At 30.8% G+C, this 13,753-nt stretch overlaps 1 protein-coding gene across 1 annotated transcript; it reads left to right on the top strand.

The window, feature by feature from the left end:
* The first annotated feature begins 6,884 nt into the window (after nt 1-6,884).
* On the top strand, nt 6,885-13,194 carry LOC130944919 (putative phospholipid-transporting ATPase 9). The gene is made up of 12 exons (XM_057873514.1): nt 6,885-7,195; nt 7,475-7,898; nt 8,666-10,029; nt 10,154-10,264; nt 10,363-10,639; nt 10,728-10,816; nt 10,908-11,016; nt 11,303-11,515; nt 11,654-11,779; nt 11,870-11,968; nt 12,059-12,250; nt 12,365-13,194. The coding sequence occupies exons 2-12, from the start codon at nt 7,512-7,514 to the stop codon at nt 13,016-13,018; spliced, it is 3,621 nt and encodes a 1,206-aa protein (XP_057729497.1). The 5' UTR covers nt 6,885-7,195; nt 7,475-7,511; the 3' UTR covers nt 13,019-13,194.
* The last annotated feature ends 559 nt before the right edge of the window (nt 13,195-13,753 follow it).

Below are 13,753 nucleotides of genomic sequence, written 5' to 3' on the forward strand. Positions count from 1 at the left end.
GAGCCTTCTCTTGCCTTCTTTTACCGCCAATTAACCAACCACTCGCACTAAGCGTTCCCTCTACGCCATTTCCATTCTAATACCCCCAATATACTTGTACTCACTACCAATATTGGATATCAAATACAATTTTTTATTATATTTTAAACTTATATTTTCTATATTCATAATTTAATCACCAACCATTTGTTTATTACTTTTTAATAATAATAATTGGTTTATATATCTTTATTAGTGTCTTAACAATTAAACTTCTTCCGTGCATACTTGTTTGATACATATATTTTTTATGTTTAACTGTGTCTTAATAAAAAAATAAAAAAATTTATTCGAATACACTTGAATACATTTAAATATTATTACATGTCAGTGTGTATATATTCTTAAAACGAATTTAAAAATAATATATATTATTAATTATTAAAATAAAAATATTTTAAATATTTTTTTATAATTAAAAAAATAATATTATATTTTAATATTAATAAAATATTAAAATATTATTATAATTTATTTAAAAATATTTTATATTATATATGTATATAATAATATGTTTTTATATTTTATAAAAATTTTAAATTTGTGTATTTATATATTCCATATCATATATTGTGTCCTATATTCATAGCAGTGCCGATGCATTATACATGATACCACACATTGAATACTAGATATATTCATGTGCTTTTATATCTATATATGGATGTATATTCTTGTGTCTATATCGATATTATTCTACGATAAACAATCAGCCTTAAAAACTTATTTAGAATGTTACTCAATGCTACAATATCTACAATCACACAATGATAATTTTTTTTCATTTTTTCTCTAAGATATTGCAAAACATTTTAGAAATATCTTTTAGTCTCTTATATGTTATATTTTAATATTGAGATAATTTCTAAATATTTTATAATTACTATTCTTATGATAAATATTAGTTAAATTGTTATTTAAATTTTAAAATTATTTATTGATTACTTTAACAATCCGTGTTTATCATATCATAAGAGGAGATATTATTTCGCTCTATTACAAAAATTAATATCCCTTTATATACATCAATAAGTTATAGTTTAAATAGTATGATCTTTTCATATTTATTTAGAGATTGTAGGTTCGAATCTTCCTATCTTTAATAAAATAAAATAAAAAATAAATAAATAAAATATCCCTCTATATACATGAATGGAATCTGCATGCATGTTAAAAAGTAAATTCCTTTTGACTTCCGAACGGCAACCGTCGAAGATGAGGGAAGCGCTCTCCGACAAACACCACCAGACAACATATTTCTTATATTATTCCTCAACTACTTCTTTTTTATTAATAAGGGATTTTTTCAGTTAACATGAGCATAAATTACCCCTTTTAAAATTGGATTATTCATTCTCATTTCCCCTTGATAAATAAATGAAATTCAAATTAAAGACATTGATGGATGGGAATTAATAATGTGTGGTTAGTGTGATTCGTGGAGCATATAATATCCATATGAATGTGTGTGCATATTATCCAATGTATTTTGCGGTAATTGGACCACGTTGATTAGATATTGTCCATAATATTTTTGCTTACAAGTTTGGTTGTGGTGGTGTCACGTTGGTTCCTTCCATTTCATTCTTAATTTGTGGGGATCACAATGCATTCTTCATTATTCATACCTAGCTACTTCCATCTTGCCACACCCAGCTACCTAACATCTCTAAAGCCTTTCTAAACGACAATTTTTCCTAATATATTTAAATTCACTACAAATTCTAACATACCCGTTAATTTTCTCATTTATTAGATACTTAATTTAATAGTGACATATATTATGGTTTTTATTAGAATGCATAGAGCATTTACTTTTTATTGGAATTTAATCTGATATATTGTTTTCAAATTGTAATTAAGTGTCATTAGATTTAGCTTATTATATTAAGTAAATAATTTTGGAATGAGTAAAGCATCGTTTTTGTCTCTAACTTTGGGGTAAGTCCTAAAGTTGTCCATATCGTTTAAATCGTCCTATTTAAGTATTTAATGTTTTATAATTGACTAAATGTTATTATGCGGTTAGGGATCTGTTAACAGAATTGACAGCGGGACAAAATTGAGACGATTTTGAAACATTAGGAAATTAAATAGAACGAAAACGTTGGGAACAAAAACAATACATAAAAATAAGTTTTAATTTTATCATTTAATAATATCATTTTTTTTACAGTACATAGTTATTCAATTATTATTTTTTAATCACATCTAAGTAAATTACACTTAATCATATTATTTTTGTTCTAAATAAATTTATTTTTTTTATAATTTTACTTTAAAAATTTTCACTCATCATAAAATATTTGTAGAATAATTAGTACATAAATTTACGAAAAAAATAATACCTATATAATAAAATATAAATTATACTTTTTGTGTCTAATATATAAAAATTATATCTTTTTTTCACAAATTTAAGTAAAATTATAAATGACTAACTTAATTAGGATTTAGCATATTAGTAAAATTTTTGTGATAAGGCGGGTTTGAATATCATTATCATCACTAGTTTCATAGAAACATGAAAAAATGAAAACAATGAAGCAACGAAGGAAGCTGAGTCATTATAGTAGGTAGTCATCCTAAATTATGATGATGATTACTATTAATTTTCAAACCTTATGGCACCAATAAGCTCCAATACCGCCACTAGCTAGATCTCATGCTCACAATGTTTTTTAAGAAAGTCTTCTAAACTTAATCAAATATATTGTTGTTGACTTCCTTGAAGTTTACTTATGTAATTATAAATTCATAAGGTTTGACTTGTTGTTGGGTCCCCTTGCATTGTAATTGTATATATATCCAATGTCTATGAGCTAATGCAAACAACAAAAACAAACAAACAAAAAGTGTCCATGAAGTAATAACACCCCCGATCTCTCTTCTGTCTCTCGCTTCTGAGTTTCTGAGAGATTACAATTTGCATTGATGATTTTTAAGATAAATAAGACAATAATCACTTTTTTTGCCATTGCCGTGAATAATAATGTCATTGTTTGAAAGATAAAGTCAAAATTTATTATAATCTACTACTTCAACTTGATGTTACTAAAGTTAAGGGGGTTTATTTTGAGAAAAGATAAAATAAAATGTTGTTATATATAGGCTATAGCAATTACGAAGATGGGTGTCTCCAAACGACCAACAAGATGATGAAGTTGCTATATATATATTATATACATTCTTTTTCCCTGTTATATATGTGTGCATGGTACTACTTATAGGATAGGTCATATAGATTTTATAATACTCAATAATGGTAGATATAAACAATTATTTTTGTATCTACAACATATATATATAAGAGGTAGGGAAAGTTTTTATATTTCTGTTTTAGACATTTATTTGGATCATTAATATAAATAATTATTTTTTTAAAGTCTTGATTGTATAATTATTGTATAAATAGAGTTGTTCACCTAGTATTATTAATATGTGTTTTCTTAATAGAACAATGTTACATGGCTAATAAAATTTATTTATTTTATTAATAATTTTAATAGTATAAAAATAAAACATTAACAAAAAATATTAACTTTTAATTAACACTTCTTTAATTATATATATATATATATATATATATATATATATAAGATAAAGTACTAAATTAGTCTCTTATATTTGAATTTAATTCCATTTTAGTCCTTAAAATTTAAAGTGTCTTATTTGAATCTAAAAAAATTTGATTTAGTTTCAATTTAGTCCTACTATGAGTTCAAGATTAAATAATTAACAAAATATCCACGTGATAGTAGTGCAAGAACAAAGTCGATAATTTAAAAAAGATATACAAGCTTGAGAGGTACAATATTAATAACGGATGCATTTTCGCGAATCACTAGCCTTGATTCAAGCATACGGAAAACATTGTCGGAAACTTACTTTTTGCAGAAAAGTTCATCGGCGGCAACAAGGACAAAATCATCGTCACTTTCACCATGGGAACTTCCTTCGACAATTGAAGAGGTTGGTTATGAGTTTTCTAGATTTAAAAATTGAATTTCGTTAATTATTTAACTTTGACTTCAGTTCAGGATAGTTGAAACTAAATAATTTTTTTTTTGAATTTAAATATGATATTTTAAACTTTAGAAGTCAAAACAGGATTAAATCCAAATATAAGAGACCAATTTAATAATTTATTCATATTTTTAACGAATATAGTTAATAATTAAGTACGATTTCGTTTTATTAATTAGGTGTTACTATCCTAATGCATGGTGGTATGGATGTTTTGGCAATGAAATAATAAGTTAAGCAGTTACTTTCCTAATGATTGTCATTTTTAGACACGATAATTAAAATTAAATGATTGTTTAGACTACATAATTTAAGATTAAGATAGTATATAAATTATTTAATTTTAATTATCGTGTCTAAAAATGTTACAATTTAAAATCTCACATATGAAAGGAGAGAAATATTAAAAGACCAATATTTTCTTCATTAATTTTAGCTAATATTTATTTTGAGTTAACATTTTATTTTTATACTATTAGAATTTAGAATTTTTTAAATTTAAATTGTAGTGTTTAAAATTAATCTAGTGTATGTTGATTAAAAATGATATATCAAGCTTAAATACATATATAAATAATATTATTTGGGAGTCGAAGATCAATATATTTGGCTTCCATTAAAAAAAAAAGTTGTCTAGTATTTGTGAAGTAGAGAAAGTAGATTTTTGTTTGGAGAAAGTGGAAGTGGAAGTGTGGAAGCAAGCATTTGTCTTCACACATAAACTTTCGGCTATAATTAGCATAATAAAGATTTCATATGTTTGCAATTAGCATACTCATCAAGGTAGCATTATCACTAATCATTATATTCGAATGTTTGGGGTTAGAAAGATAAGAGAGAGTGGTAGAAAAAATGTGTTTATATATTTTATTGTATAGAATAATATAATATACAAGAGTGTTGATAAGTACTAAAAAAAAATATTAAAATAATAAAAATATAATATCTTATAACAAATATTTAAATATGTTAAATAATTATAATCAATATTAATTGATCGTAATATATTCTAACATTTATATTGTTTTAACTAATAAATTATGATGTGGTTGTAATAGTTTCGTCACATTCATTTTGTTTCTTTTATTCAAAAGTCAAAGTAGTTGATAACATAGAGTTACAAAATTTAGACTAGTATGTCATTTTCATTTGGAGAATCTGTCGTAACCGGGATGAGCGGCCACGAAATGAATATATAGAATTCAAGTTAAAAACTACGTCACACAAATTAAAACATGATTGGATTTGCTAAGAAGGATTAGTTACGTAATTCTACAAGCTAAATGCTTTGAAATGTTCAAGATTAAATGATCAGTTTTTGTTCACACGTTTTAAATTATATGAAAATTCTTCAAAAGATTGATTGAGAAACAATGATATTTGTTAAAGTTTACTAGAGGAAACAAACTAATATGGAATGTAAGACTAAATGATGTAATTAACAAGAGTTGATAGTTGATGATCACTTGGGGGTATCTCTGATTCTCTTCTGCAGAGCAAATAGCTAAAGAAAAAAAAAAACTAATTTTTTTTTTCAAATAAAACTAGTAATGGGTTTTCTCTTTTTGGTCATAGTTTTTTGTAATGGGCCTTCTCTTTTTGGTCGAAAAAATGGGCTTTCTTTGTTCCTACGTTATACACAAACTGTGGCCCACGTATTTTTTTGTTTTCTAATTGTTTCAATGCACCTAAATTTCATGGTGGAAAATGAAAATTGACCCCAAAAATAACAAAATAATTTTATAAAAAAAATTAAGAATAAATTACAATTTGGTGCTAACAAAATATTATTTTATAATTAACATTTTAAATAACTTATTTTTGTTTTGAAAATTTTAAAATTGACTCAATATTTTCATAACTTTGTTAAAAATGATTAATGAGCTAATATTGTGTACATTGACTGTCCTATTCCTAATTTCCTATAGAAGCACAACGTTTGACTTTGAATGATCGTGAAGGCAAATATTTAATATAATAACCGAGTTATATTTTTACTTGTTTAGTTCGTCTATCTTTTTAATGCAAATCAAGCTTATTTATTTCCAGGTTGTGATTCATTTTGACGGTTTCAATTATAGCCTTTTTCTTTAGAAAAATGCTACTTGTACAATAAAATTCAGTCTTTACTCAGTTTTTAAATTTAATATTTTATTATTTTAATTTAAAATATTAATCATATTTCCTATTTTTAAGAAACTACTTTTAATTTAAACTTTATCAACTAAAAAATCTCTAACTTTTTATCACTATAATAAAACATTTCCTTTATTTTTTTCCTCTCTCATAACGTCATCTTCACCAATTTCTTTACACTCTTTCTCTCTCTTTTTCGTAGAGACCATATTATTCTCTCATATAGTAAAGTTTAAATTTTAAATTTCAGTTTTATTTAGTTTGTATTTTAAATGTATATTTAATTTTAAAAAAATATTAAATCTATTTATAATTTTTAGATGTGTTTATTTTATTTATTTTTTAAATTATTATAATAAAAGGCTGAATATTGTACCACTTTTAAAGGATACCTAGTTGAATTGTTTTCTTTATTGGAAAATATAGTCTTGTTAATTCGTACATGAATAATATAGTCTTTTTGAAATGTATAATCACATTTATTTTTTAAAAAAAGATTAAACAAACACATTTAGTTAATAACATTAAGTATATAATTTTAATACGGGATAGTAATAATATAAAAAATTTGCACAATGATCTGATTAATGTTAAACTTTTAGAACGGTACAAATCTAAGAATTAATTATTTTTATCCACGTAATAATAAAAGTAATTAATAATGAAAAAGTGTAAAGGGAAATGGGAAATGAGATCATGCGACACGGTTTTCCAGAAAGAGAGACGCCTTGAGCTTTATGCAGATTGCAGTACCGTGTCAACTGAATGCTTCATCAGTTTGTTACCATTTCCACTTCTGCGTTTGGTTTTGGATTTGGATTTCGAATTTCAGTTTCTTCTTCCTCAGGACACATAACTACTCATTTCTTTGTCTTCCTTCCAAACAGACAAATTTAAGGATCTTCGTATCTTCCAATGTTCGCACAATTTCCTGCTCTCTCTCTCTCTCTCTACTTTTCATAGGACACTTGGCGCGGCATCATCATACGTGAATGTGATTTTCTTTCTTCCTTTTAATTGTTTGTATAGTTGCAAGTTAGAACCTTTGTGCGGTCCTTGTGTTGTTTTGCTTCAAAACTTGTGTGTTTACTTTAGTGGGTAATTGGGTATGTCAATGTTCTTTGTTGTTGACTAGAAAGTCCTCTCCTTTGCTCTTTCTGGTAATTGGGGGAAGCTTCCCAATTTGGCTGCTGCCGCCACTCGTTTTGGAATCGTCCTCATAGACTTTTTCTTTGAGGAAGATCAATTAGTTCATTTAATTATTTTTATGCAGGTTGTATTTGGATTAATTAGAATTAGATCAAAGAAGAATGAGGGGTCGTAGGAGGATGAGGAAGATCCGTTTGAGCAAGATCTATTCATTTGCATTGTGTGGTAAAGGAACCTTAGAGGGAGAACATTCACAGATTGGGGGGCAGGGTTTTTCCAGGGTGGTGTTCTGCAATGAGGAAGGGGTTATGCAAAATTATTCAGATAATTCTGTGAGGTCCACAAAATATACTGCTGTCAGTTTCTTGCCAAAGTCACTGTTTGAGCAGTTTAGGAGGGTTGCTAATTTCTATTTCTTGGTCATTGGTGTCTTGGCAATGACAAAGCTTGCTCCTTACACTGCTGTCAGCGCAATCGTTCCTCTCTGTGTCATCGTTGGGGCGACCATGATCAAAGAGGGTATTGAAGATTGGCGTCGCAAGACACAGGTGCTCTATTAGACTATTACTCTATTGTGATTGTGAATTTGATTTTATAACGTCAATGACAATTACAATTCCTTCAGCTTGTTGTCTTAAATCCTGCTGTGGAAGTTTGTATTAGATTCAAACTGAATCATGGTCTCTTTTATGTGTTTATATTTGCTATTTATTTGTAGTTTAGAGTCCCTGTAAAATCTATGGACTATAGGACATTTAACTGTTGAATTGAAGAATACCAGGAACTTTTACAAAGATTATGGAATATTCCGGTTATAAGAACTGAAAGATTCTATTGGACTGTAGTACTAATGAAACTGGTGAGAGAAATGAAATGGTCATTTTAGATGAGTCATGATCTACCATGGACAGCTTATTCAATATAATAAATTCTAGTATCTTCTAAATAATCTCTTGGATTCAGTCTTGTACAGTTTTCTATAACAAAATTGTGGTCAGCAACATTACATGCATCCTTAAGTTCAGTGCAAAGTTGGTCATGGTTTATTTATTTTTTTACTTGTGTAATATAATATTTATAATGGAAATCAAACAACGATCAAACAGTTCTATGTATCTTATCCTTGAAATGGGATAAACAGCTAGACATGTTGCTTGAGGATCATTTAGCATTTAACTAAAGATTATAATTTCTGCATTGTCTATTTGATGATCATTATGCGGTATGGTTTGGGAATAGGAAAAAGGTTAATGTTTATGGCATTATGGCAAGCTTCAAGTTGGTATATACTTTGGCTAATGGGTTAATTCTGCAGGATATTGAGGTGAACAATAGAAAAGTCAAAGTGCATAAAGGTGATGGTGTTTTTGAATATACCGAATGGAAGAATCTGAGGGTGGGGAATATAGTTAAGGTAGAGAAGGATAATTTTTTCCCTGCAGACCTCCTATTGCTTTCATCTAGTTATGAGGATGCAGTGTGTTATGTTGAGACCATGAACTTAGATGGAGAGACAAATTTGAAGTTAAAACAAGGATTGGACGTAACTTCTTCCTTACAGGACGACTCCAACTTCCGTGATTTTAAGGCTGTAGTTAAATGTGAAGACCCAAATGCAAATTTGTACTCATTTATTGGGAGCCTGGAGTTTGAAGAGCAAAAATATCCCCTTTCTCCTCAGCAACTTCTTTTGAGAGACTCCAAACTTCGTAATACAGACTATGTATTTGGAGCCATCATCTTCACTGGTCATGACACCAAGGTCATTCAAAACTCTACTGACCCCCCTTCGAAAAGAAGCAAAATTGAGAGAAAGATGGACAGAATTATTTATTTCTTGTTTTGTCTTTTGTTTCTAATTGCATTTGTTGGATCTATTCTCTTTGGCATTGCAACTAAGGATGACTTGGACAACGGGGTGATGAAAAGATGGTATCTGAGGCCCGATGATTCCACGATATTCTTTGATCCAAAAAGAGTTGCTTCAGCTGCCATATTTCATTTTTTGACTGCTTTAATGTTATACGGCTTCTTCATTCCTATCTCCTTGTATTTTTCTATCGAATTGGTGAAAGTCCTTCAAAGCATCTTCATCAATCAAGATGTCCATATGTACTATGAAGAAGCAGACAAGCCAGCCCATGCCCGCACTTCAAACTTGAATGAGGAACTAGGCCAAGTTGATACTATACTTTCTGATAAAACTGGAACTCTGACCTGCAACTCAATGGAGTTCATCAAATGTTCCATTGCTGGAGTAGCTTATGGCCGAGGTGTTACAGAGGTTGAGCAGGCCATGGATAGAAAAATTGGTTCTCCTTTGACTCATGAGCAGGTTTATGGGACAGAATCAGAATCAGATGAAAACAGGAAGTCTTCTGATAGAAAAACACGCATCAAAGGTTTTAACTTTACGGATGAAAGGATAATGAATGGGAACTGGGTTAATGAGCCTCATGCAGATGTTATACAGAAATTTTTTCGCGTATTGGCAATCTGTCACACCGCCATACCGGAAGTGGATGAAGATACAGGAAATGTCTCATATGAGGCTGAATCTCCAGATGAAGCTGCATTTGTGATTTCTGCTAAAGAAATTGGTTTTGAATTCTTTAAAAGGACTCAGACTAGTTTATCAGTTAATGAATGGGATCCAGTTTCTGGAGACAAAGTGGAAAGGTCAGTATTTTTTTCCTTTAAATTCCTTTGTCCGGTCAGAATGCATTTTTTGTAATTCAATTATTGTTCATAGCTATTGCATTTATTGCTGATAAGAGATACAGTTAATAAATATCCTTTGCAGAATGTACCAGCTTCTTAATGTATTAGAATTCAATAGCTCAAGGAAGCGAATGTCGGTAATAGTAAAAGATGAAGAAGGGAGAATTTCGCTACTCTGTAAAGGTGCTGACAGGTTTGTGATAAAATTATCCTCAGCATTTAGTATATTGTTCTTACCCTTGCATTAACCTGATGACTTACCATAACTCCATAAGTCATATTTTCATGCAGTGTCATGTTTGAAAGGCTTGCCTTGAATGGGAGAGAGTTTGAAGATAAAACCTTGGAGCATGTGCAGCAATATGCTGATGCAGGTCTAAGGACCCTGATACTGGCCTATCGTGAACTTGATGAGAATGAATACAAGGAGTTCAATAATGCATTTTACGAAGCGAAAAATTCAGTTACTGCAGATCAGGAGACGCTAATTGAGGAAGTATCAAATAAAATTGAGAGGAATCTAATCCTTCTAGGTGCCACTGCTGTAGAGGACAAGCTACAAAATGGGGTAGGTTACAGGGCAAACCCAATTAAATTTGAAGATTTATGGATTGAAGTTCAGCTTGAAGTTCTTCCTCACAATATTGCTTTTCTAGGTTCCTGATTGCATTGAAAAGCTTGCTCGTGCTGGAATTAAGATTTGGGTTTTAACTGGGGACAAAATGGAGACTGCCATTAATATTGGGTAAATGTTGTGATTATTTCTTTTTGTTCATTCATTGGCTTCAGCATGAGAATCACTTTTCAAGACATTTAACACAAACATACTATTGCAGTTTTTCTTGTAGTTTGCTTAGACAAGGGATGAGACAGATTATAATTCATTTGGATGCTCCAGAAATTCAAGCATTGGAGAAGGGTGGTGACAAGATGGCTATTTCCAAGGTAAATGCCATCCCTTAAAATGATGTTGAACTTATGTTTTATGGGTTCGTCCATTAGTAACTGAATTTGCTTGGTATAGTTCACTTTTGATTCTTTAGACAATGTAAGCTCGTTGACTTTGTTTTAAACCATGAGACACACTGAATTTTCTCTAATTCCTTCTGTTTTTTTCACCCTTTAAAAGATTTCTTCACAGTTGCTAGATGGGATTGCATAGTGTGTCAATATCCTTATGAAACAGTATACTCAATCCTAATATTTTGGTGTGAATTCATGCATGTTTTAGGCATCAAGGGAAAGTGTCCACCGTCAGATATCAGAAGCTGCTCTCCAGCTTACTGCATCCAGAGGAGCCTCTCAGCAGGCATTTGCTCTGATTATTGATGGAAAGTCACTTGCATATGCTCTGGACGATAATATGAATAACATGTTTCTGGAGCTCGCAATTCGTTGTGCATCAGTTATCTGCTGTCGCTCGTCACCCAAGCAAAAGGCACTGGTATGTTTCACCATGTTCTATGAGACACTGACTATGTTTTTTCCCCACTATTTGATATCGGCTCCTCATTTCTTTTCTTAATTTTAACAAGTCCTGGCTAAAATTTTAGTTTTTTGTTTTCATATTCTTCTCTTGAAGGTTACTAAATTAGTCAAATCTGGAACCCGTAAAACAACTTTAGCTATTGGTGACGGAGCTAATGATGTGGGAATGCTTCAAGAAGCAGATATAGGGATTGGAATCAGTGGTTTCGAAGGGATGCAGGTATGGATAAACTGGCAAACCATCATGCTTTCTTTTATGTTTGTCTTGCACTTTGATATCATGACATTGCTATATTGTCTCTTTCCCCAGGCTGTGATGTCCAGTGATATTGCAATCGCACAGTTCTGGTATTTGGAAAGATTGCTTCTTGTACATGGTCATTGGTGTTACCGGAGGATATCATCAATGGTATTGCGGCACTAATATATGGATCCCAACATTCTATTAGTGCTGGTTTCAAAAGATGATCTTATTAACTTGTTCATCCTTTTCCGACAGATTTGTTACTTTTTCTACAAGAACATCACATTTGGCTTCACTTTATTCTTGTACGAGGTGTATGCATCCTTCTCTGGAGAGCCTGCATACAATGATTGGTTTTTGTCTCTCTACAGTATCCTCTTTTCGTCGCTTCCCGTGATTGCCCTTGGGGTCTTTGATCAGGATGTATCCGCGAGGTACTGTCTAAAGGTAAACCAATGTTCACTATATCTAATTAGCATTATCTTCTCTAATCCTGCATTCCTGGTTCTCATATCCAATTAGTGATGATAATTCCTTTTTTTCCCCATTCCCACATGGCAGTTTCCTAAATTATACCAACAAGGAGTGCAAAATGTCCTCTTCCGCTGGCGCCGGATCCTCAGCTGGATGCTCAATGGATTCATTAGTGCGACAATGGTTTTCTTCTTTTGCATAAAAGCAATGGAGGTTCAGGCCTTCGATGAAAAGGGAAGAACCGCAGGGCGTGATATATTGGGAGCAACCATGTACACTTGTGTAGTTTGGATTGTGAACCTGCAGATGGCACTTACTATAAGATACTTCACATTGATTCAACACATTTTCATCTGGGGTTCCATTGCTCTGTGGTATCTATTCCTCCTTGTGTACGGAGCAATGCCTTCCAAGATTTCAGGAAATGCATACAAAGTCTTCATTGAGACGCTGGCTCCTTCACCTTCCTATTGGTTTGTGACATTCTTTGTGGTGTTCTCAACACTTATACCATACTTTTCATACTCAGCAATTCAGATGAAGTTCTTTCCCATGTACCATGAAAGGGTACAGTGGATAAGGTATGAAGGAAAGAAGAAAAACAATGATCCTGAAAACCATGTGTTGCGGCAGAAGTCATTGCAGCTAACAACTATGGGTTCAAATGCAGGTTTTGCAGCTAATGTTAATCATAGTATAGATATAGATACAGATGTAGATAGAACAACCAACAGAAGATGATAATATTTTGTTTATTTTATTTTTTGAATTATTATTTTTTGCATGGTACAGAAGAGGTAGAACTGTGATTTTTAATTTTTATTAGACTATTAGACAGCCAACCCTAATGTAGATCACGATTACTGCATTGACAAATAATTAGTGGATTACTAAGCTTCCTGATTAGATCATAAATACATGGCAAATGTATTCGAAAACTATGTTAGCCTTAAATTATCTAGACATGAATATCATCATCTTATGATGCAACAAGACAAATTTGCAGAGCTTACACATCCCGGAATGTCCACAACTACAGCAACATTTTTTTCTCCCATATTTACTCCTCAGCTGCAATGTTCATTCATATGCTGGTGGTTCTGTTCGTATGTTGGCTAAGGATTTTCATGACTACATAGATTGATTGGTGAGAATCCTTCAATGCTTCTCTGAACTAAACCATCAGCTGTAGAAGAGTAAGGTTCGAAGAATACTAAAAGCAAATTATTGCTCTACACTCATGAATAATCATTGATAAATTTGCTGCTTTAAAGCACAAGTGAATCAAATAAAATTTGAAAGGAATATTTGTTTCAAGATAGCTTCAGAATGCATTCTGGTTGGTTAGTTCCACAAGATTGGGTACAGTGCATTCAAACTCCTAATGAAAGCTGTAAATAAGACGAAAAGAAACAATTGTCTTTTGCAACAATAAGACAACAATTGACAGAGTAAATGTGAATGAGTCGAATAACA

Source organism: Arachis stenosperma, chromosome 8 (genome assembly GCF_014773155.1).
Source record: "Arachis stenosperma cultivar V10309 chromosome 8, arast.V10309.gnm1.PFL2, whole genome shotgun sequence".
Lineage (NCBI taxonomy): Eukaryota > Viridiplantae > Streptophyta > Magnoliopsida > Fabales > Fabaceae > Arachis > Arachis stenosperma.

What these genes read in the sequence shown, in the direction of transcription:
- LOC130944919 (XM_057873514.1), top strand. Translation starts at nt 7,512, where the DNA reads ATGAGGGGTCGTAGGAGGATGAGGAAGATCCGTTTGAGCAAGATCTAT. An exon ending in CTCTGTAAAGGTGCTGACAG is followed by an intron (nt 10,265 to 10,362) that starts GTTTGTGATAAA and finishes ATTTTCATGCAG; the next exon opens with TGTCATGTTTGAAAGGCTTG. An exon ending in ACCGGAGGATATCATCAATG is followed by an intron (nt 11,969 to 12,058) that starts GTATTGCGGCAC and finishes CTTTTCCGACAG; the next exon opens with ATTTGTTACTTTTTCTACAA.